This window comes from Pantherophis guttatus, chromosome 3 (genome assembly GCF_059756535.1).
Source record: "Pantherophis guttatus breed Tessera chromosome 3, ASM5975653v1, whole genome shotgun sequence".
Lineage (NCBI taxonomy): Eukaryota > Metazoa > Chordata > Lepidosauria > Squamata > Colubridae > Pantherophis > Pantherophis guttatus.
The window spans coordinates 35,885,555-35,911,249 of record NC_142065.1 but is presented as its reverse complement, the minus strand read 5'-3'; the positions used below and the strand labels follow the sequence as shown (position 1 = coordinate 35,911,249).

Genomic DNA, 25,695 nt, shown 5'->3' with positions numbered 1-25,695 from the left:
TGAGGATTGAAAAAAACTATATGAAATTGATCTATAAAATAGTCAATTTTTATTGGCCAAGGGTGATTGGACACACAAGGAATTTGTCTTGGTGCATATGCTCTCAATGTACTTAAAAGAAAAGATACGTTTAAAGAAAAAATTATTTAAAATAATCATTACTAAACAAGTTTTGATGAAATGTACAGTTATAAACATCTATTTTACTAAACTACTAATTTCAATATATAAAATCAGGAAGGTAATTATGCTATGCTCTACATATTCTATACGGTTAAATCAGTTCATATAGAATTTTCAAAAAACACATTTCTAAAAGTATTTATAAAGTTTTTCTAGAGTAACCCAGAACTAAATAATTTACAACAGCAGTTAATATACTGAATCAGTGTAAATCAATGCATTCAATAAAATAGCGAGTGACCATATCAGTTCAATACATAAATGCAAAATAAGGTAGAAAAAAAGATGCTTAAAGATGGAAAAGGTTTCTAATTTTCACAGGACAGAACTGCAAGAATGAAGGCATAATATATACCCTGCACCGAAAGTATTATGTCACACAGAAGCAACAGGAATTATCATTCTGCAAAGAAATCAAGAAGATTTTCTTAATATGATTCATGATTTAGCTCTACCAAACAATTATGTATGCTCCCAGGAAATCAATTACGTGGGGGGAAAGCAGCAGGCTTGGACAGAGTTTCCAGGCAAAGGGATACTTTACCAAACGCTCTGCTATTTTGACAATCCAGTTGGAATTATAGAGTCTCCAGGTGTAGTCTTCCCAGTAGCTCCATACATAAACACAGGGCTTCTCATGCAGCATTGGGAGGCAGCTGTAAGAGCTAACAGCAGTATGCAGAAAATGCTTAAGCTTGTACAAACAACTAATATTTGTCTGCCTGCTAGAGTTCTCTTGATTAGGGTTACCAGATCTGAACTGCCAAAGCTGCTGCTCAGATCTGGTAATCCTAATCCAGGGGTCTGCAATTTAAACACTCAAAGAGCCATTTGGACCCATTTCCACAGAAAAAAAAACCACCAGGAGCCACAAAACCCTTCCCGTGCCTATTTCGTAGTTGAATTAAACGTTCTGTTTTCTTCTGAAACTTTTCTTTTCATGGATTTATCCATGGTTGGCCTAGCGGGGGTTGAAAAGCTCAATAAATTGTGTGCCGGCGGGTGTCCCACTTTGGTGGTTGTGACACATATTTTGAGTGACAGGAAGCCGCAGCAGAGAGGTTAAAGAGCCACATGCGGCTCCAGAGCCACAGGTTGCTGACCTCTGCCGTAATCAATTATTGGTAAGAAGCCCAGGTAGGGAAACTACATAGAACAAAGAACTGCTATTTCTTTGGGAAAAGGAACATAAACAAAACCTGTATGACACAGGTTCATGGGTGGGCAATCTTTTCAGCCCTAAGAGCTACACGGAATGCTGCATAGATTCACCTTATTCACATACATGCAACTTCTCTTATACACATTTACGTACATGTATCTTTCTCAATCCATAGTCCTCTTTCTCCCAGTGATCCACTACAGATTGTTTATTTCCTGCTGCAAATAGCTGTAAGAAATGAACAACTTGATTCCTGCCATTTAATTTCAGGTGGGAACCTGGTTGCTTAATTTTTCCACAATTTATGGCAAATAGGAAAACAGTGTCAATTTCTTGCATGCCTGCTGATCATTGCTAAGACTGTGGCTTTTGTTGCTGAAGGCCTTGTACAGCTTCTGACTGCTTGCTCATGATAAATGAAATGACAAATGAAAATGAATTCCTCTATCATGAACTAAAATTAGAGGATGGTCCTAAAATACCAAACATTAACTTACTGCTGAATGGTTCCTGGTGGTATAGGAGTATAAATATGATGAGCTTTCTATAAACATCAAAAATTTATTGCTTTCAAGAATTGAGATTCAGACTGGCTCCTATAAACCAGGTAAATGTTGTGAATATTATAGATGAAATACAAGTTACTCAATAAAGAGAGAGCAAATTTCAATTTTGAAAATAGATTTTTTTTTTGCTATGAATGAGTGCTAAGGTTGATACCTTGGTTTCTTTGCAAATGGAATTAATGGTATGTTAACTAAAATATGGAAATTCCAATGAGATAAAACTATTGAGAAATTACCTGTCATATTCAGTGGGTTCTGGTCTTTGGTTCACAGTCATAGACTTATCAAGCAAAGTTGTTGTTGGAGGCATGACTTCAAAATCCAGCTCTTCATCTGAAAGGGGATCTAGTAAAGGCTGTTTTTCTTCACTCTTTTCTCCCTTCTCACCTTTCACAGACATCTTGGTAGTAACTTCTTCAGTTTTCCCATAGTTCCCTTGAAGTTAAACATGTTTATTCTTTGTTATTGCAGCACATTTAATATGCTTAGTTATATCAGAATTTTTATTTGATTTGAACATAAAGACCACAAGGGCACCAGTTTAGAGATGACTGTAACAAAATTGTAGAGTTGTTGATGGAAGAGAAAAATGCATGGCAGAGGGATGAAAAAGAGAACCTGTTTTAAATAAAAAAGAACTGAAGCTTCTGTCACTTACCTATAGAGATTTCAAACTTCATAGGTTTAGTGCCTACTGAGGGATCCATCATAGTCACTTCAAAAAATGATGCAAAGAGAAGGAATTCTTCTTTCACTCCTAGGGCATTCTGAACAAAAAGTTTTCAGTTTTCAGTTTCCTTCTTTATGATCATATAAAATACTGATTCACAGATTAATCCAAACTGTATTTTAACTTAATGTGTTGTCGTCCGTCCGTCCGTCCCCCCTAACGCACATAATGATATTTAGACTTGGCAGCATAACACAACATCAATATTTGTCTAAAGGATGGGAGCTGAAAGCTGAATTCTGCTTAAATGAGTAAATACACAATGCGTTGCATCTACATATATATTAGGATTGGTAGAGCAGAGATTAAAATCCAGATTTTAAAATAAAATAACTTAGAGAATGTTTAAAAGGTGTTTTCTTCCCATTTCATTTTTTCATTCATGCTGTGCCTTCCTTTTTATGCAGGTGGATGCTTTGATCAGGAAAAGCAATGATAATTATTTTAATCCCTTTCATCTTAAAGTTTCTCTAGGCTGAAGTTCAGCTACCTAAAATCACTTTTAATTTCTTCCTTTTATTAAAAAAAAATCAGGATGTTGGTCTTAGTAATGTATAGAGACCTTAGCGGAAGGTAGAAACATTCCATCCTCAGAAAAAGATCACTTCTATACATGGAAAGGAAATTAATAGCAGATAGACAGGAGTTTCTTTATGGGTGATAGCTGTGCAAACTAAGTTTCAAATATGCATAACTTTTATTTTGAAAAGGCTTCACTGGACCTTTAAACAGAAATTTACAACCATTTAACTTCTGACCTAGTTTATAACCCCTTGCTGGAGTTTTACAACTTCTTTTTTTGTACAATCTCTTATTATTGTAATAGATTTGATATTTAAGTAGAGGGGGATGAAAAAAAGGATTGTTTTTTTGTCCTTTTTAATTCACATTTTTAATGTCCTTCTCTAGTTTTGTCTGTGTTAACGTTTTTTCTTTTTGATTTTGTACTTTAACCTTTTGAGTAAAATAAAAAAATTGAAATAAAAAGATCAATGGCACAAGTCATTGAATCATTACTCTATCTTCTTCAAAAATACGCATAAGTCTTAGGAGGACAGGAGAATAAGAAATAGAAAAAAACTCTAAAGATTCAATGACAGATTGCAAATTGCCTAAGGTTTTACTCAAAAGAAGGATTTTATCTTGTTAATTTAGATCACATTGTTTTATAATATTTAAAATGTATTACAGTTATTTGTATTCATTTCTTAACTGTTTAAAGTTTAATATTGAAAATGTTAAATGGGGGAAATAATGTTTTAGCCCTCATTTATTAAACATAAAATATATAGAAGGCCTCATATAAAATAATTTCACTTTCCTATGATTTCTGTGATCACCGAGACTCACCTCTGGGAGAGGATGGAGGTCTTCTACCTCCACAGTCACTTCACTTGGTTGTTCTGCCTCTTCAGTGGTACTAATATTAGGCTGGCTTTGATGCTGCTCCTTGATAGAAGTTCTGGACTTCTCTTTGGCCTTTTTACTCTTCTTCTTCAACTTGAGTTTGCTTAAGGCCCCTTTAAGAACTTCTGCTGGCTTCTTTTCCGCTGCCTGGATAGTACTGAAAATCTCTACTGTAATGGCCATAAGAAGGCGTCCACGATAGAAGATGCCTTCACCCAGACCTTCATTGAGATCTTTGTGTATATCTCGCAAGGTTGAATTCTGGGATGAGCCATATAAATTTACCCAAGTTGGTCCAAAAGTGGGATTAAATCCTGGTGGGAAGAAAATATGGTTTTGAATATACCAGCATTTGGTTCAGATTTGCACTTTTACAAGACCATTTTAACAATGAAGTAGGTGGTGCTTCCTTGGTGATTTATCTTAAGCAGGTAGTCCTTGACTTATAGCCATTAACTTAATGATCTTTCAACATTCTGGCTGCAATGAAAAAAGCTATTTATAACCAGTCCGTGCACTTATGACCATCACAACATTCCTGCACTCAAATAATCAAAATCCAGGTGCTTGACAATTGACATGTATTTGCAATGATTGCAGGGTGCTGGAGTCAAGTGATTGTCATTTCCAACCTTCCCATGGAGTTTCTGACAAGCAAAGTCAATGGAGGAAGTCAGTTTTACTTAATAACCATGTGATTCATTTAATGACCATAGCAATCCACTTAACTGCAGCTAAAAAGGTCATAAAATTGAGCACAACTCACTTAACTACCATGGCACTTAGCAATGGAAATTCTGTTTCCAATTATGGTCATAAGTTGAGGACTATCTGTAAATAGATATTTGGCATGTGGTTGTCGCGCAGAAATTCAGAGGACTAGTATTGTCTGGAAAAATGAAGATATACCATGAGATGAAGAGACAGGAAAATACTAGATTGTGCAGAAATGGATAGATTGACATTGAAAATAAAACAGAAAGGAGATGTAGAATACTATCAAACATGGAATCTATTTTACCAATGGTTGGAAAAAAAGGGTAAAGATTAAAAATGTAAATTTGTATTGTTAAGCAAATTAAATACCCAGACAACCCAATGTTTAATAAGCACTAAGAAATGTATTTAATAGAAAATCATTTTTTTAAAAAAGAAAGAAATTCTGAGGACTAGTTGAGGCTGTATCCCTTATCATGGTGTAAATCAGTACAGATATTATCTAGCTATGTCTCACCACACACAGAAGTAGCAATAGCAATAGCACTTAGACTTATATACTGCTTCATAGTGCTTTACAGCCCTCTCTAAGTGGTTTACAGAGTCAGCATATTGCCCCCAACAATCTGGCAATGGTGGGTTGCTACCGGTTCGCCCCAGTTCAGGCGAACCGGTAGCAGCGGCAGCAGGAGGCTCAGCCCACCTGCCTGGATGTCATCAAATATGATCTGCGCATGTGCAGAAGCTTTCGCGGATGTGCAGATGGGGCGTGTGCGCGAACCAATAGCAAAAGTAAGTGAAACCCACCCCTGCAATCTGGGTCCTCATTTTACCAACCTCGGAAGGATGGAAGGCTGAGTCAACCTTGAGCCGGTCAGGATTGAACTCCTGGAATAAGCAGTGAGTTAGCCCTGCAGTACTGCATTCTAACCACTGCGCCACCAATAGACATATAGTAGATACTGTATATAATAATTTCTCAACTGAATTATAATTGAGAAAAAGATGTCCATCATTCCAATGCATTTGCAGTCTGTATTACTATACTTAATTAAAGATACAAGAAGAAGAAATAATACAAAACTTTTACAAAACCTCCATTGCCCATTTATTGCTATATCAGGCATCTTTCTCAAATGTTCACCGGAAAGCTATGTTAAGCTGATGTGCAAAAGTGATAAAGCTGGCTTGGTAAATGACCCTGTGGAATTCTTACTGAAAAACATTAAGTCCCTTTTGTGAACCATTTAAGTAAAACGTTTTGTTTAAAGTTTTCTTCTATTTCATATAAGATTAGTCTATACAATATGGTCAAAACAGTCCTACAGAATATTTTATACATGCTGCCATGGCTATAACACAATTTGATCCAATTAATTGGGGTTTTTTTTTGTAATTGTATAAAGGATACTATTAATTAATTTGACTTTTCCTGGGTTAAGGCTGGAAAGAATATTGCTTGATACCTTGGAGAGACCTGTGGTCAGCTAAAACAGCAGTTCTGATAGCACAGTGCTGGACAGAACTGTGGTCTGATATAAGACAATGTCTATGACAAACTCACCATTTCTTCCAGAGTCAGATATTTGTTGCAGATCAATGAAATGTGTAGCAAGGGCAACATCTCCAATGTTTGCATCATCCAGTAGCTGGACTTTTATTTTTCGAACAAGAGGTGGAAACATCTCAATGAATGTTACTTGTTCATTCCAAACTGGTTCTATAGTGCTGCTTTCAACTGATGTTTCTCCCTAAATAAGAGAATATTATAAGAACAGAACCAAAGAACTCAGTTGGTTCTAAAGCAGAAATAGAAGACACAGAATTGACACAGAAAGACACAGAGTACAGAATTGTTCAGACCAACCTTCCCGTTCCTTGACCTCATTCAGATGTCTTGAATTGCAACTCCCTGAATTCCCATCTAGGATAAATGTCCCATTTACCCATCTTTTAAACAAACAATTAGCTCCAAACTTTGTCACCTTTCCTTAAAGGGGAATCGTTCTATGGCCATGTCTAGATTCTTATAAGCTTAAGTTTAGTGCTTATGCACTAAATCAGAACTATATAAACAAAGTAATTCACATTTAAAAAAAAAATCCTTAAAGAATTTTGCACTGTGTTTATGTCCCTATTTGCATCTAATTACTATACAGCACAATCAACCACAATCATGCTTATTATTCCTCTTGTTCTCATGAAGTTGCCTTGCTTTGTAATCCATTATCAATCATTGACTGGCAGTGGTTGGAATACAGGCCTTAGAGACAGCATAGGAATTGGCAATGGGAACAATATTTTGGCCTAATTCAAATGAGGTAAAGTAAAGTAAAGGTAAAGGAGTCCCTGTGGATTTTACTTCGCTACTTGTTGCCAACTATAGGGGGTATTTCTCATCTTCGTTTCAAGTCCATTGAGCCAGTGCTGACTGAAAATATTTCTGCAGTCATGTGACTAGCATGACATCACCGGGCACTGTTACCTATCCACCAAAGTGGTACCTATTTATCTATTAGCATTTGCATGCTTTCAAACTGCTATGTTGGCAGGAGCTGTGGCAAGGGTGGGAGCTCACCCAGTCGTGTGCCGCTCGGGTCTTGAAGTTGGGCTGCCAGGTTTCCAGCCGACAAGCCCAACATCTTAACCACTGAACCACCGCGTCCCTCTCAGATGAGGACAAATAACATTTTAACTCAGTAGTAGGAAAAGCCTTATGTTGCCTGTTATACCGTCATCAAATCCTACATTGGGCTTCTATTATTTGCATATTGCAAGACTAAGAGGCTGGAACAAAATGAAGTTGTAGGCATTAGGAAAAGTTGCCTAAGCATACAGTACATTAGGGAAGCTTTGGAATTTATTCCACAACCAGCAATTAGAAGAATCCTGACCGGGTCATACTGTTTCCTAAGTTCTTAATGCTTGGTCTTTTTCTATATGACCTATTCAAAAAGTTCAGTACTAAAATTGAATGGATCAGTCTATTTCATGAATCTTTCAATAAGAAAATATGTAGAAAAAGTAGAATTACCTGCTGTCCAGAGAAAGAAATCTGCACGTAAGTATCAATGAAGACTTTCTTCTCACTCACAATTTTTGAAAAGCCACCCATGATTCCTGAGCTCATACTGGGCAAACCATCTGCCTTGTATATTTTGATGCAGAATTTGGCCCAGGGTCTCTCAGCTGGAACTTTTTTAGGAAGCAATAAGTTCCTGAAAAGAAGATATTTGATTAGTTAGGAGGGATGATCCTTTGAAGTCCACGCTGCAGCCACCCCCAGCTGTCTTTCTTACTGCTTCCAACTATTGCTGAAGCTGAGTTTAAAAATTCAAGTGTAGACTGCAGTGGGTTGGTGCCCAATCCAGAATATGGATACTGCAGAACCCGATTGGTTATTTACCCGGCTTCTTGCCCTTCCCATCCATGCAGAGAAGGCAAACTTTACTTACTTTACTTTATTTACTTTGCTTTGTGTAGGCAAGTGCCTCAATGTCTCCTCCTTTCCACTTTTTTTAGGATTGTTCTATTCTTAATCAAAGCAAAGTAGCAATACGGGGTTTATAGTATTTTGGATTCTTTGCCTGGTTCAGAAAGGCTTAAAATAGTTTAAGGCAGGGGTCTCCAACCTTTAAGACTTGTGGACTCCAACTCCCAGAGTTCCTCAGCCAGCAAAGCTCCAACTCTGGGAGTTGGAGTCCACAAGTCTTAAAGTTGCCAAGGTTGGAGACCCCTGGTTTAAGGCATAAAACCAGTTTTCACATGGTGCTTCAAAATAAATATGGACATGGGTCCATTCTTGCACTCAAGAAATGATGGGTGGCCTGTACTGATAGTGGGACAAGGAGAAGATCCCAAATGCAAAAAAGGACAGACAACAATTTTAGACTGAGAAAGAAAGAAAGAAAGAAAGAAAGAAAGAAAGAAAGAAAGAAAGAAAGAAAGAAAGAAAGAAAGAGGAGACCTGAAATTCACTCTGACAGAATGCTCATGTCCTTTCCTGCGCTAAATGATACAATTTATAAATAAAGCAAGCTTCCCAAGTTTGATTAAGCCCTGCACTTCTGGATCTTTTTTTTTTTTTTGCCCATAGGAGTAAGAAAACAGTCCTCTTATTACTAATTCCATAAAACCACATTCCATACACCTTTCACCACCACAGACTTACTTTTCAATGTCTTCATTCTGACTGCTGGATGAGGCGGGAAAGGAACCCATTACATCCCCCCGAGCCATGACAGAAATGTTGGACTTTACAAAGCCTTTAATTCCTGCTCTGGTGTCCTTTGGGTCATTAATCACAGCCCACTTCTGGTAGAACCTATGGTCTAAATGCATAAAGAGAAAACGACTGAATCACAATGTCTCTGGATCTAATGTAGATTATTAGGAGTTTGGGTCAGAAGATTAGATGAGTCCTCCTTTTGTTGATGTACTTTTTGTGAGTGGGGTTATTGTTTATCCTTGGCTGCCTGATGGGTTGTATGTTGTGAAGTTTTGTGTTTTTAATCCTTATATACCACCCAGAACCAGTAGTGTAGGATGGATGGTCATGTAATTCATATAAATACATAAACAAGCAATAATGCCTCCAAATTCTAAATCTAGACTACAGGTGTTTTGAACAAAGGACCCAGAAGAAAACTAAATCTGATGATGGACTGACATAATACTTAGCAAGCATAGATCAGTTATTGCTTCCCAAACATTAGCAGAAGTCTTCAGATTGATTATAAAGAAAGCTATCACACAGAGCACATAAAATTTTCCATAAGTAAATGGAAATAAAAGATTTCCATAAGTATCACATCGCACCAATCCCAATCCCAACCATGTATTGAGAATCTCTGAGAGTATTAATTCCAAATGATATCAGATTTTAGAAGATAGATAATTAGGCAATGTGAAGTACCAAGTGCTCCAGGATATGGGCAGGGTATGAAATGGAAACAAATTAATTGCTAATAGATTTTAGTGCCAGATGGGTAAATTTCACAAACATGATTTGATCAACCTCATACAGCAAGAAGTCTTCAACCAGCCCTGAAAATATTGGCCAGATTTAATGAACCAACTCAATTTTTCTCAGCTGAGAACCTTGATCATGGATCTTCTTGAAGGGACCAAGTACTGGGAGAGCTCATTTTTAATTCTCATTTGTTGGATGTGAATGATACTTATCATGAACAAATACATTTCAAACAGATTGATTAGCTTTTGATCAAACCCCAATGATATGCTAGAATGTTTATGGACTCAAGGCAGGTAATTCAAAGCAATGGCAAAAGAGAGCTAAAAAGCAACTTTTAGTATGATAACAGCCTCAGGATACAGTACCTGGCTGATTGTATACAGTCTCAAGATCTATCTTGAAAGTGCCTATGAGAGTGCCTAGGAAGGGAATCTTCTTTGAATGGAAGACCTGCACATGAATACAATGGTATTTTTCAAAAGACATATTGCAGACAAGAGACCCACAGGAGGCAACTATTGCCAAGAAGAGCCTAGCATTTGGGTTGAGAGTAGGGAGGTCACTGAACAGCTGATAACTGGGTTCAAAACAAGATGACAAATAGCAATCATAGCCAAGTTAAATGGTATTAATGAAACTGAAACATGTTTCGCAAGTTAGTTTCTACAAGACCATAAGTCAAAGTTCTTTTTCTCAGTAACATCACTTGCCAAGTATTTCTTTTCATAATTGTATGTTTAATTGAATTATTAGATAAACTAGAATGTCAAACATCTGAATAATAATACATTTCTTATAAGATAAATGCACAAAGTAAAGATTATACATCTCTAATGGCTGCCTACGTGATAAAATATGATATGATTAGCTCTTACTGATCTGTGGCAAAGAATAGCTGCAACTTTAGAAGAATAAATGAAAAACTGTATTTTTAATTTATTGCTCACTTCATGATATGATGTAAGGCCATTGGTCATCTACCCTCATCTCACTGCCACCCCTACATAGTAGCTAGTATACTTACAGAAATCTCTATCAATCTGTGGAATAGAATATCTCTTGGTTCATGAAAATCAAAAGTAAAATACTGGAAGAAAAAGGAAAAAATATAAACATTACATTTTGTGGAAAAATTAAGTTCTACCATGTGCCAAGCAGGATCATATTATACTATGCAGAATATTTTCAACAAGAAGCTATGTAAGAAAAGGGCTTCCTTACATGTCCCAATGTTTCTAAGTGGAAGATCCTTTTCTATATTGCTTTAAGATTAATTTACATGTTTAACAAGGCCAAAACATATTCCATATCATCCCAGAGTACAGAATGTGCTTTTAGATGAAAACAGATTCTGACTAATTGTTAGGAAACTGGCCTAAAAGTAAGAGTCCTTGGAGATTGGAATCTATTTCAGAAACAGATTATGTCTCTTGTTCAACAGATGTGTTTAAACAGAATCTTCCTTTGCTGTCTCACAGGAATATTCTAAATAATGTTCCTGAATTAAGCAAGGAGTTGAACTGGATTTAATGGTTTAAATCAGCAGTTTTTGTAGTTGGCTATATAACTGTGCTCACATACATTAGATTGACAAGTCTGAAAATAGAATTATATACACTTTCTTCAAGTTTAGCATACCTCATTGTAAAAAGGACAATTGGTGGATTTCTGTGTTGCTGTGTGTCTTTTCTCACTTCCAATTTTCACTACCACAAAAGGGTCAATATTAACTCCAACCAACTTCTGAGCTTCAATTATGTTGATGCCAATCTAGGGAGACAATATATTTGCTATAATCGGTCTGGATATATCAGTATAAAGTGAGAGGAATTAAATCAACTACTTGTTTGAATGGTTCTGGAGTCAAATCTCCAGCATTCATTGTTTGTTTTTACAACTTGTTGATTTGTAAAAATCAATCAATGTTTCCTTTTACTTTCAGGTTTGCTGGAATGATTGCTCTATCATTAATGAAAGTTATAAACAAATACATGATTTTCAAAATCCGGTAAGAAATATGAGTTACAGAGCATTCTCTTGAATGATTTATTGGCAGAGACTCTAAGAGGTCAACTATGCATAAATGTCTGTCAAGCTTTCTGTCCACCTGATTTTAATTCTTCAATAAAAAATGCTATATTCAATAAATAAAACAAAAATATTACTAAGTTCTAGTGTAATTTTTATTGACAAGCATGGCTCTGAATTGCACAAACGTATTTCGTAAAAAACACCCCTGTACATTCTTTGGATGTCTGCTTACTTGGCAGAAAAATAAAAGACAAGATAAACTGGGCTAACAAGGGACATTATTGAGGACTACAGGAAGAGCAAGAAGTAACTTCACAAATTTGCCTTCTGGTACTGTAACTGGGTTATTTATAATCTGCTACGCCCATCAGAGCAACTGTTGTGAAGTAGGGCCATCTCCATCCAGGATAGCTATTTTATGTGAATGCCAGAGCATCCTCTCATAATTTCAAATGCACCCCACTGGTTCAAAATGGCTATAAATTCAAAGTTCACAGTAAAAGTGGCCGATACGTCACCTGGAAGTTCTGTGGTCTAGGAGATGCATTGAGATCCGACTTGGAGAAAACTCTAGAACGGCTAAAATGGAACAGCCAACATTAATTACATGTCTTATTTGTCATTTTATTTGGATTGTTATTTTAGTTTTGAAATGCAGAGAACAATGGAATATAAAAATAATGAATAAATAGCCACATGCTTACTCAAATCTACCGGTATGAATGCAAACATTTTCCCAAGATTACAGTTTATAGAAATGGAAAGTCTATTGAAGAATTAAATTAATTTCATTAATGAAGCTCAAGACACTTTTTACTTGGGATGTATTCTTGGTTAATATTGTTTCAGCAGAAGGATAATGACAGTAAGTCAACATTTAATTTTAAGAAAAGGAAGAATTTAAATTTAATTTTACATTTCCATTAAGATATGTAATCATGCTATTACATTCAAACTACACAATGTAGCAAAACAGTGCACTGTAGTAACTAAAACCATGGGTTTAGTTTCAGTCAAATACAAACTCATTGAGTAATCTGCCAACAGCAGATTAATTTTATAAGATTATTGTGATGGTAAACATGGGGATAATGTACATTGGTGTAATCTACTAAATAAAACTTCCTCTAGGTGTTACTGATGTATTAGTTTCATTTGTACTGTGCTTCAATATAAGCACATACTAAATTTAAAAAAATCCTTATGCTGGAAAGAATATTATAAACTGCTTTGAATCTTCAGGGATTAGGACAACATACAAGCCTAAATATGTAAGTAAATATATCTACTACCACTTGTGTTTGTGATAATGGCATGGTTACTGTGACCATTTTTCTGAAAACTGAAAGGCAATATCTATACCTAAATCTGCAAAAACAGATTATTGCTACATGTTGTTGGTTAGAATTTTCCACACTTATCTTATCTTATCTTATCTTATCTTATCTTATCTTATCTTATCTTATCTTATCTTATCTTATCTTATCTTATCTTATCTATTTTGAAGTTACTGATATCATTATATAATTATTCTGATAATTAGTTTAATATCTTGAAATAAAACATTTTAAAAATAAATTCTGTCAGGGACTGCTAGTTAATGCCAATGCTAATTTACAAATGGTAAACATTTGTAGTAAATGTTTGAGCAATCATAATTTTGGCCAAAACAAAAATAAGGAAGTACTATTTATTTATTTATTTATTTATTTATTTATTATTTAAATTTTTATACCACCCTTCTCCTGAGGGACTCAGGGCAGTGTACAGCCACAGTAAAACAACATATCTACTAGACAGACTGTGACCCATTCAATCATCATGTCAAGGATATTTCCATATCTAAACAGAGGAAAAGAATGATCACAGGCAGGCAAAGAGGCAAGAGGAGTGGGAGCAACTTCTAACTTTCTGCTAGCTTTCTCACTGAGGTCACTTGTGGGAAACGGGCAGGGAGCATCAGAAATGATTCTCTTTGGCTGATCCACAGAACTGCTTGTCACTTTGCTAAGGGGAGGGGGAACAAGGAGAACCATGGATGGCAAAGAAAACTGCACCCCCATTCCCCGTCCCATGTCCACAAGGGCCCCCTCTCTCTAGGGAGGAAGAAGACTCATCTGTTGACCGCCAATACCCCCTACCTTACAAGGAGGCATTCAAGTGGCTCCCTCACCCTTCCCTTGCTGCCTGCCTCCATTAAGAGAGTTCAGTCTTGGTTTCCAAACCAGCCTATTGCCACTTGCCTGCCAGGCTAGTTGATTGGGAACAGAGGCCGGAGAGAGGCAGGAAAGAGGGTAGGTTTCTGGATAGTGCAATCAGAAGGTGTCATGGCACTGAAGCAGCCACAACTTCCCCAAATTTAATTCCCATGGAAGTCATTGCTACCAGCATTTTGTAAATCAGTCCATTTGGGTTACTTGGGTTCAATAACTGTTGACATATACCTTCCAATTTTGCCCAATTGAAAGTTACAGACAGACACATGAGTTTCAGTATTACTGAGATATAAATGCTAACAATAAACCCAAATAAGGCACATACACTATTTTGAAAAGGAATGTCTGGCTAAGTACTTAGCCTTCCCCTTTCTGGTACCCTTTAGTCACCTTTGAGCTAGCCTGCCAGCTATCTTCCAGAGCTTTCCTCCAGCCCCAGAAGAAGCAGAATTATCTAACCACATACTTGCATTGATGCCATTGCTGACTTGTCTTCTTCCCCAGTAATGAGATCAAGGACCAGGCCTCTCCTGACAGGTTTAATGCAGGGAAAGCGTAAAAAAAGCTAAGTGTTGGTTTCTCCTGTCTTTGTCTCTCCCCCCTCCCCCTCTTCCTTAATGTACAATGTGTGGAGAGAAGCAAGTTTTAACCGGTGGCTAGACCAGCAGATTTACAAATCGTCAAAACTTGCAAATTATCCTGCTGTGGGGTAGTGGTGTGAATCGAATTGGGGAAAAGAGAGCTAATTTTTTACTTGCCAAGTTTTTGATCGCATCCTACCCCAAAAATGTGTCTATAGGAATTCTGTTATATTTCTGTTTTCTTTCTTTCCTGCAGGAACTATGGTAGTGTGGAAATATTCAAATGAAAGCCTACTCAATTTGAAACTGCAGCTACCCTTCTGAAGTCTAAAAAAGCGTTTGCCCGCAAATCCATAAGAAATAAAGAAATCTTTGCACCACAGTTAGAGCAGCTCTAAAATAATGGATATTGCAGTTTAATGTATCTGGAATGTATCAGGTTGAAGTCTGTTTTCTTCTGAGAAGAAACTGAAGTATTACTTGGGTTGGAAAGTACCTCTTTACAGAGCTGAAGACAATCCCAGAGAACTCCATATCAGATACATCATAGTAATCGTCTTCCTCATCATCCATCTCCAGACCTTTGACAAGCTTCCTCCCCAGCATTGCAGCCTTCCTATCCAGGTCAACAGCTCGTTTTGCATCAGCCACCCTGAAGGCCACACCAGAAGTTAAGAATCATAAGGATGGCATGCTCATCATAATTCTTTTATCTCCAGAGGTAATGGATACAATTTGAAATAACAAACATTACATACGGTACATTACTCCCGTGTTATTGTATTTTTTATTCCTGCTATTGCTACTACCACTACTGGTTTAATCTTTATAAGATGAATCACTTTACTAAGTAATAATCATGCATAGAATTGTCTCTGAAACTTTGATTTCAGGGAATTAGATTTAAATGTAAGGACATTGTAGGAGTCCCTTCAGGAGGTGAACAAGGCATGAGTGCCATCCCAGTTCAGGAAAGGGTGCAACAACACAAAGTCAGGCAAAGGCCATCCTAGCCATGGCTGCCACAAGAACTGCAAGTGCAGGAAGACTCCAAATTGCTCACTAGTTCTGTTTGAGGTTGTGCAAGCTCATGAAGAACTAAAGATAGACAACCTCCAGAACCAGAGGGCCTTCATACCCAAAGCCACTCAATTTTGCTAAGGTTGAGTTGAAGCCTGTTGTTCAACCTATTGGGCAACCAGGGCTGGAGATATAATGCTGGCTATCACACTGTACTATTAGATGACCTCACCCAGCTGCTTTATGTAGAAAGCCTTTACCATTATCATCCCATACTATCCTGTATCTTGTAAATCACAAACACTATTGAGTTGATCATTGATATTTGCTTGAAATATGAGTTCAAAACAGACTAATATCACATGTGGAGTTCTACAATTTGAGAGGCAGTTTGCTATACTATTTAAAGCACCAGGCTACAAACAGGAGACCATGAATTCTAGTCTCACTTTAATCACAAACCCAGCTGCATGACTTTGAGCCAGTTATTCCTGCTTAACAAATCATTTCCAAAAAGCTTATTAAAGAGGCAAGAGTGATTCAAAAGCACATAAAAAAGAGGGTGGGAGAAAACACAACTTGGAATATTGCACCATCACATGGACTGTATACATTTTCATATACTTTTTACAGCAACAATATGCAGTATCAGGTTAGTAGCACGTATGTAGAATATGCTACTTACTCTAAATCTTCAAATCCTGGGTTGCGAATTATAACCTCAGAACTGTAACAAAGAAAAATAAAGCATGAGTAATGCAAAGCAAACAAATGTTGGCTATTGAAATTCATTATTGATATAACTTTTTAAAAAATATTTCCCCTACAAATTATCCAGTTTGGGAATTAAAATTCTATATAGTAGACAGCTGTAGCTTTCTGTCTCCCATTTCATTTAGTCCAGTTCAAAACACATTCAACATTGATTTGAGCTTTTGGCTATTTGCAAATACACCTGGATCCACCTTGAAAACTATGTGGCAATTGTCATCATTGGTTTGGATTTGTAACAAGTCTTACAAACTATCTTATTTTTTATTTATCACACTTCCTTTATCAGACTGTGGGACTATATCTTAATTTCAGCAGTGTTCTATGACTTTCTGATTAGAAAGCTATTTAGGTGTGGGATAGATTTTTTTAGTTTAAAAAACAATACTACCTATTATCATTTAGAATATTAAAAATGAATACATTGGGTCTTAGTACAGATTCCAGTACCTGTCTTTCATCTGGTAGATAAAATCTTCCTCAACCCATGTCCCTGCAGCACCATCCGGAGGTTGATATCTCAAATCCAATTCAATATATATCTATAGAAGAAAAATAAAACTTAAAACTAAACTATTATAACTCCCAAATAGTTGGAGGATGTTTTGTTCAAAAAGTCTAGGCTGCTTTTTGTACAAAAACCTTAGGTCACTCCTTCCTCCTTGCTGGCTACCTCCTGTCAGGCCCTTTATGATTTAAGGTCCTTTTTACCTTCTAGTCCAGGTAGATTCTGCCTGGCCAGACTCCATCATGGAGAGAGTAATGACCACAAGACAGGAGAAATATATTGAAAAATGTATTTCATATAACATGAAGCCTGGGGAGAAGGTGGAGGAAGTTTTCCAAGGTTGCCCAGGAACTGGAGTTGGTGATGAATTATTGTGTGATGACTGGGATATGTTCAGCAACAGAAAAACAATGAAATGTTTCTGTGGTAGTGTCCTACATTTCAAAAGGCTGATTCGAGATGCTTGGATCATTTCACTTGCATTTTAAATGTTATAATACCAATCAAATGACTTACCCTAGTAATGCTGTGGTTTTTATCAACAAGAGCCTCTCTGATGTTCAATCGTCCAGACATTACCAACTGCTGAAGGCTGATAACTAAGGTGCCAAGTAATCTACAAAAAGAAAACCAAGATGAAAGGCAAAAAAGCTTAACAGACAGTATTATAAACATATAATAGTGTTCTGGTAGATTCAAGAATGATGACACATAAAAACAAATCATAAGCTGCTTGTTGTGCACTTAGCTAAAACAAGAAAGTTGCCCTTGGGTTTTGGAAAGCAATTATGTGCTGTGACTATGAAGGTATTTCTATCAGAACCAAAGCAATCAAGCCTTCTGCTTCTGCCCCACCCTTCCTCCAAATTCTTTGCTTTCTCCCATCTTTCCCTTTTGGTCTGGGTTTCAACCAAGCAAATCTTATCATGGTATAGCAAGAAATGTAAATGTTGAAATAGTTGTTGGATAACATTACAGCCCTTTTCCTTCTCTTCTGTACATCCTTAAAAACATAACTTTTTATATTGTGCACTGGAAAATGTCATCAAGAAGAAGAAAAGTTAAGCATAAGAAATTAAATGGGAGAAACTCAAGCAGTTGGTTATTTTACAATTACTTGACTGTTCTCTCGGTGATACAAAGGGAAAGGTGTATCTACTAAAAATGGGATGTTTATTTTTGGTATAGCATGAAGGAATGATTCGGGTTCAAATGACTATAAAGTGAAATGTAGCAGAAAGATTTTCCCAGTGAGTTAGGAACCTACCTGTTACTGAACACCTTACTGCAGTTGTAAACTTTAATTTTCAACATTTCTTCCATAATAAACTTTCCATAATGTGGCCAGCGAAAGAGCTAAAAAATGAAATAATGCCAAAATTAATGCCCAAAGCTTCTGAAAAATCCCTTCCCATCTGTTCATATCCAATCTCAACAGATGTCAGAAATTGTGGGAGTTTATGTCATAATACAATTGATTTGTCTTTCTAATTACTGAATTTTATAGCAATCTCATATTGGTTGTGGATATTTAGGTTTTCCAGATGCTGATGGAACTCCCATCAACACCCATCATCGTCATGCTGCCAAGGGTTCTTGAGATTTATAATTCAACAGCAAGATGCAGAATCATAACCTGGATTCACCCACAATGAGACATAGATTCATAGACATAGAGCTGTGGTGGTGCAGTGGTTAAAATGCAGTACTGCATTATTGCAGGCTACTTCTGCTGACTGCCGGCTACCTGCAATTTGGCAGTTCGAATCTCACCAGGCTCAAGGTTGACTCAGCCTTCCATCCTTCTGAGGTTGGTAAACTGAGGAAAACATATTGGGGAAATATGCTGTCTCTGTAAACTGCTTAGAGAGGGCTGTAAAGCACTGTGAAGCAGAATATAAGTCTAAGTGCTAGTGCTAGTGCTAGTTTGTAGTATTTATCTGTATTCGGTGATCACTATTTTTCCCAATCTGGTGTATTTCAGATTCATTGAAGCTACAGCATGGTCTTTGAACTATAATGACTTACAATAATTGAGAAATTATGCAATTATGTAGTTTAACAAACTCTTTTTCAATTGTGTTTGATTTTTCAGTTAATAATACAACCCTGCTTTCACCAAATTGTAGTACTTCCTACCTCTGGAGAAACCTGGGGCAGTGTAATGCAGAGATACTCTTCCCATACACACCAATGAATTTACTATGATTCAAAATTAAGTCTTCTTGCTGAGTGTGATACTTGCTTACCTCGCCAAAGATTGCTTCCTGGCCACAGCGTATCTTCTTCGTTTTCTGGGTAAATCCTTGGGGGAGGAAATACAAAGTTTGTCAAACATTTGAAACACCAGGTATGCATTTTCTTTGAAGGAACATGCCATATATCCTTAAAAGAAAGCCACAATAAAAAAATCAGGATTTTTTAATAGCCAGATGTTATCCAATTGGGCTCAGCTCCTTTCCTGGAAGTTAAATTCATAGAACTTTGCACTTTGGAGATTGCACAGTACAGTGTGTTGGCTTTAGGACCTATAAAGGGCCTCATGTTCAATCATTGCAGGAAGGGATATATAGAATCTATCAAAATGATATATATGTTCTACCTTCCTTTAAGCTCTCAGGGCAGAGAAAAACAGATGCCCTCATGTATGGATTTCACATAACTTCCACCACCACCACTCCATGGCAACCAGTTATCTGAAGTGGGTTTGTAGTATTTTTTTCTTTTTTTCATTCCATTGCCTTTATTTATAGACTTCAATATAATATGTATGCTTTTTCACTTTTATCCCCTAGCAGTTGTGTGAAAGAGATTCATTTGAGAAGTGGAGAATCATCTACATATGTATTGTAAACATTGTGGTTGATGAGTATTTGAAAGCAAATTTTCGTGACCTAAACCTAGCCCTCATTTACCCAGTCTGGTGTCTCCAATTTGTTAGAGTGTAGCTCTCAAACAAAATGTTGAGAATTTTGGAATTGTAGTCCCAACATAGGTGGAAGAAATCCAAGTTTGGGGAAATTAAACTATTACATCACATTGCAGAATATGTCAAACTCAAGGCCCGCAGGCCAGATGTGCACCATGAGGTGTTTAGATCTGACCCACGGGGCTGCTCTGGAAACCATCGCCCATGGTGCCTCTGCCAATGGAAACAGAGTTTGGGAGGCAGGAGTGGATTCTAAAAATTTTTACTACCGGTTCTGTGGGTGTGGCTTATTTTGTGGGCATGGCTTGGTGGTGGTGGGGTAATGTGATTCGGTGGGTGTGGCCAACTTTTTATTATTATTATTTTTAAAAGCATTTTTTCAACAACCTTAAGAGGTTGCAGAAAAAAATGCTTTTGAAAGCCTCTGACGATCAGGCAACTCAGCTGGGATTGCCAGAGGCTTTTAAAGGCATTTTTTCCTACAACATCTTCGGCCGAAAAAATGCTTTTAAAAGCCTCTGACAATCCTAGCTGAGCCGCGCGATCATCAGAGGCTTTTTTTTTTACTTTTAAAAGCATTTTTTCAGCTGAAGAGGTTGTAGAAAAAATGCTTTTAAAAGTAAAAAAAAAAAGCCTCTGATGAGGTGGGCGGGATAAGCGAGCGGTGACTGGGCTGGGGACCGGTTCGGGGGCGTAGCCAGCCAATGTTATTACCGGTTCTCCGAACTACTGCAAATTTTTACTACCAGTTCTTGTGAACCGGTATAAACCGGGAACAACCCACCACTGTTGGGAGGGCCACATGCAGCCCTCCTGAGCTCCGTTTTTGCTGGCAGAGGGTTGCAGGAGGCCATCCCAGCCAAAAACAGAGATTGGGAGCCCGTTTTCACTGGCAGAGGGCTTGGGCCTCCACAGGTGCCCCCGACACGTGACATCAAGCTGGCCATGGCCACCCTGGCCATGCCTACCCTGGCTCGCTGAGGTCAAACACAACCCTGATGCAGCCCTCAATGAAATGAATTGCCCCCGGACATACGAAGGATCCCCGACCTCCGCGCCTTCTGTCGTGCAGTGAAGACCCTGTTATTCCAGCAAGCCGCTCTGATGGATAAATGGTTTTAATTTGGTTTTAATGGGGTTTTAAAATTGGTTTTAAATGAGAGTTTTAAATTCGGCCTATGATTTAATTATTTTAATTTGCTTTTAAATTCTATTTTGTACACTGTTTTATTATGGCTGTTCACTGCCCTGAGTCCTTCGGGAGAAGGGCAGTATATAAATAAAATAAAATAAAATAAAATAAAATAAATAAATAAATAAATAAATTTAGTTTGACACCCGATATAGAATGTGTCTCTGTGTAATATCTATTATGTTCAAAATACACATACAGAAATCAGAGCAAAAGCGTCATGTTTTCCAAACTCATTATCTCAGGAACTTAAGAGGAAAAAACAAACGGAGAGAAATGCTGCATTGCAGATGAAATAAGTGACTCTATCTTTGATATTACACTAGGGCTGTATAATTGTACATGCTGAAGTCTGCTTAAGATCACATTTTAATTGCCATTCCACATCAGTCAGTCACAGCATTTTCTAAAGCAGTATTTCTAAACCTTGACAATTTTAAGATATATGAACCTCAACTGTCAGAATTCTTCACCAGCATGGGTGGTTGGGGGATTCTGGGAACTGAAATTCATATATACTAAAGCTGCTAAAATTGAAAAACACTTTTCTAGAACTATGTCCAACCAATCTTGTGTTAGTATAACAGTTCTGAAGACATCATCAATGGCTTGGTGATGCTAGATGTGATAACAGACTAGTGACGAACTGACCAAAGATGTATAATTAGAATATTATTTAATCATTTATTTCCTCTTTCAAACAGACAGATGAAACAAATAGCTACTCTAGTAAAATGCCACTGTAGTAGAAAATAAAAAAGGAACCAGACCATTATCAGTTACTGACTCACCACCAATGGAGCATTAAATGAAAAAGAAGGAAATAACTACTGACAAAAAAGCTACTAGACATTTCCATGAAAAGCAAATTGCTTGTGCAGTATGTAATCCAGAGTGGCAAAGTATTGATCAGAACCTGGATTGAAAAATATAAAGTATCTAAATAAATTAAATAAACCTTTTAAGATTATTTATATATATATATATATTTCTACAGAATTAGTCTTGTAGGAAATATCTATTTACATTAAATTCAGAATCGCAATACTGTTTTTAAAAATTGTTTACTTTTCTCTCTCTGGTGTCAAATGCTGCCAGTTTAAATCCTTAGCAGTAGAATTTTATACAAATCTATTCAGAAATAAACCCAATTGATTTTAACTGGACTTATTGCCACACAAATAATTGTGTCCAGTTTTAATATGTATTCCATGTTCTGGAGTCTGCTTCCATATTTGCTGGAAGCAGAGCTTCAGATGGATGTGACTTTTAAGATAAAGTTCCAAATTTCAGATAGATGATAGATAGATAGATAGATAGATAGATAGATAGATAGATAGATAGATAGATACAGTAGATAGACAGACAGACAGACAGACAGACAGACAGACAGAGATGATAGAGAGATGAGAGACGAGAGATGAGAGGCAGGGAGACAGACAGACCAACAGGCAGACCAACAAACTGAAGGAATTTAGGAGAGAAAGTTCTGTTCTTTAAAGATCAAAATTTATAGTGGGGTGATGCTTTTAATTGAATCGACCAAAATGACAGAAATGGGTGTGAACTTTCAGGTTCTCCCGGAAAGTTTATCCAGGAACTGATTTTAGATTCTTTTTCTTTAATTATCTGTGATTCCTCTTAATTTTAATTTAATTTTTCTTTGGCATTTCCTTTTACTAATGCTTCCTCCCTACAATCATGTTGAATATATAGTATGCCTTTCATAGGAAGGCATTCTGACAAAGTGAATTACAGTCTGCAAAACTTTAAATAATAAACGTTCCTCTTTAAACAACTGTAAAACTTCGTTGTTGTTGTTGATTTGATTAAAGCTCCTGAATATGTTCTGCTTGTGGCAGTACACACATAATTGTGAGCATATTCCTAAAAGGACAGACAAGTGTTCACAGAAAGAATAACTTGCAGGTTTATGTATTTTTCCATGTTGTATACAAGCCCCACAAACTCTGTATCATTAGGAAACAATTACATTACAGAGCTATATTCTAGCTTTCTCTAGGATAGAATATTAAGCCATTGGGTTATGTCTTCCCTCTTCCCAAAACCCTGTGTGCATCTCCTTCCAGCCTCCCCAGACTTCCCCCATTCCCTGTCCTCCGCACCTCGAAAGCTGATGTGCACCTGCCTCTCCCCAGTCCCTGGCAGCTGGGAGACCCTCTTGATGCTGACACTCAGAGCCATGGTGCTGCGAGGACTTGACTCTGTGCAGGACTGATGGCCCCTGTGTGAGGACCGCTGCTAGAGCAGGGCTCCACCTGTCTCTTAGGTGAGTCAGGCCTGGGGACTTGCCAAGCAGGTTTGGCAGATCAAACCCCACCCGCAAGTCACACATTGTCCAATAATAGTAGCTCTGGGCCACACTGGCAAGTAACTAAATGTCTGCACCCCCCAAATCAGGAAGATGGTTTTAAGATAAATCCAGTTTTTAAGAAATGCAATTGATTACCAGCCAAAAAAGCAGGTACAGATTCCTGTGTTAAAATAAAAAAGTAATAATATGGCTCAGTCGTTTTTTCTTTTTTTTAAAAGGCATCTTGTAATATACGTGTTAGTTGTAGTGCCTTTTTACCCAGTTATCATCAAACATTTTTTTTATAACTCAGTTTCATTGGTTGCATTCCTAAACTGGACTGGGACTTAGAACTAGATCATCCTTTCTCATCCTAGCACCCTCCAGCTGTGTTAGGACAGGTCCCAGAACAATCAACCAGCATGCAGCCTGGGAATTGTAGTCCCAAAACATTTAGATGGTATTATAAGGAGAAAGACTGTTCTATCAATCTTATGTTGAGAATAGTTGTGAGCAGTCTGGCTGCCTGATTGGACAAACCACAAAGATTCCTCTCTCCATCTCTAGTTTCTCAGAAAATACCTTGTCATTTTTCTGAGCAGGAGGAGACACTTTCCAAAATAGCAGCTCACATTTCTCATAGTTTTTCCATTTTCTAAGAATTCCTTTTGTCTGAAGGGTCCTTTGTGCTCTCTGAGCTTGATTGTTATCTTGTAGATATTTCATTGCCCAAATTAGAATAGAATAACAGAGTTGGAAGGGATCTTGGAGGTCTTCTAGTCCAACCCCCTGCTTAGGCAGGAAACCCTATACCATTTCAGACAAATGGTTATCCAATCTCTTCTTAAAAACTTCCGGTGTTGGAGCATTCACAACTTCTGGAGGCAAGTTGCTCCATTGATTAAATGTTCTAACTGTCATGAAATTTCTCCTTAATTCTCTCCTTGATTAGTTGCTTCTCTCCTTGATTAGTTCCCACCAGTGGTGGGTTGCTCCTGGTTCTGTTCGGTTCTTGAGAACCAGTAGTAAAAGTGGTGGGAGGCTCCGCCCACCCACCCAGATGTCATAGTTGAGAATCTGTGCATGTGCAGAAGCGCGCATGTGCATGTGCACGCTCCCGTTGAGAACCAGTAGTAAAGGTAAGTAGAACCCACCCCTGGTTCCCACCCATTGCTTCTTGTCCTACCCTCAGATGCTTTGGAGAATAGCTCTTCTTTGTGGCAGCCTCTGAGATATTGGAACACTGCTATCATGTCACCCCTAGTCCTTCTTTTCATTAATATTAGGATACATCCTTTTGTCTCCACTTGGAGTCTAGAAGCATTCTTACAAAAAATATTAATTTTAAAAAAGCCAAGTTCCCATCAAAACTTATAATGAAACTCACAGACTCCCAAGTTAAGCTGAACAAATCTACAGGATCAAATTCTTGTGAGAATGAAGAAATTTAGTTTGACTCCTTCCAATCTCATGAGATTCTGGCTATTCAGAGGAAAGCACCTGGACAGCTGCCTATCTCTAGGGTTCAAATTTTTAAAAAAGGTATAGAACTGGGTAAAAAAATACATGGCCTTCTCTGAGGGGGCGCCAGCCCTCTGGAATGAGCTGCCCCTTGAGATTCGTCTCATCCCTGACCTGCGTACCTTTCACTGAGCCTTGAAGACTCTTCTGTTCCAACAAGCCGGCCTGGCCTAATACAAATTTTAGAATGGGTGTATGTGTGTTTTAATCTAGGGGCCAACTTTTTATATATTTAATTTTAAATTGTTTTAATTTTGTAAATTTATATGTGTTTTAATATGGCTGTATACCGCCCTGAGTCCTTCGGGAGAAGGGCGGTATAGAAATCTAATAAACATAAACATAAACATGGAACCAGTGGAATATCACATAGAATACAATGCTTCTTTCAAATTCCAGGAATACAGGCTGTTTTTAAGTGACGGACTGTATAATAATTTTTTTAAAAAGTTGTACATGATAGTATACATTAAAAGTTGGAGAGCACTATCATGGATGCTATAATCAGTTTTGCTTAAAAAAATTATTGTTTTTTAAAATAAAATCTATAGTACAGTTAAAGATGTGCAGCCTCTACATTGTAATTAATTAATATTATGCACAGGACAGTGTTAACATATTGATATTAAACATTTTTTTCAAAAGGAGTAGGAACCTGATATTAACTAACAGAAATTCTGGAAGCACACAATGGTAGTAAATAGATATAATCACACATCTCCAAAACATACTTAATTTTTATTGCAGCCAATATTGTTATTTCTATGTGACATGAAATCTAACCATTTTACCCTAATGTTTGCACTTACCCTCTCTCTGGAAGAAAATTAAAAACAAAGTATGTGGGTTTATGATTTACAAGAAAGGCAAAG

At 37.2% G+C, this 25,695-nt stretch overlaps 1 protein-coding gene across 1 annotated transcript in view; it reads right to left on the bottom strand.

Moving 5' to 3' along the window:
• The window catches only part of LOC117663718 (fer-1-like protein 4), a 56,936-nt gene extending 33,667 nt beyond the window's left edge, over positions 1–23,269 (bottom strand). Inside the window, exons 1-18 of the mRNA XM_034414124.3 lie at positions 23,115–23,269; positions 19,117–19,172; positions 18,135–18,223; positions 17,384–17,483; positions 16,810–16,901; positions 16,274–16,315; positions 15,065–15,220; positions 12,290–12,350; positions 11,379–11,510; positions 10,765–10,827; positions 10,106–10,190; positions 8,937–9,096; positions 7,800–7,983; positions 6,330–6,516; positions 3,992–4,362; positions 2,570–2,678; positions 2,148–2,346; positions 728–848 (exon numbers count right to left, since the gene is read on the bottom strand). Coding sequence (XP_034270015.2) covers positions 728–848; positions 2,148–2,346; positions 2,570–2,678; positions 3,992–4,362; positions 6,330–6,516; positions 7,800–7,983; positions 8,937–9,096; positions 10,106–10,190; positions 10,765–10,827; positions 11,379–11,510; positions 12,290–12,350; positions 15,065–15,220; positions 16,274–16,315; positions 16,810–16,901; positions 17,384–17,483; positions 18,135–18,223; positions 19,117–19,172; positions 23,115–23,193 — 2,286 coding nt within the window. The 5' untranslated portion in view covers positions 23,194–23,269. The remainder of the gene's footprint in view (positions 1–727; positions 849–2,147; positions 2,347–2,569; positions 2,679–3,991; positions 4,363–6,329; positions 6,517–7,799; positions 7,984–8,936; positions 9,097–10,105; positions 10,191–10,764; positions 10,828–11,378; positions 11,511–12,289; positions 12,351–15,064; positions 15,221–16,273; positions 16,316–16,809; positions 16,902–17,383; positions 17,484–18,134; positions 18,224–19,116; positions 19,173–23,114) is intronic.
• Positions 23,270–25,695: the final 2,426 nt, after the last annotated feature.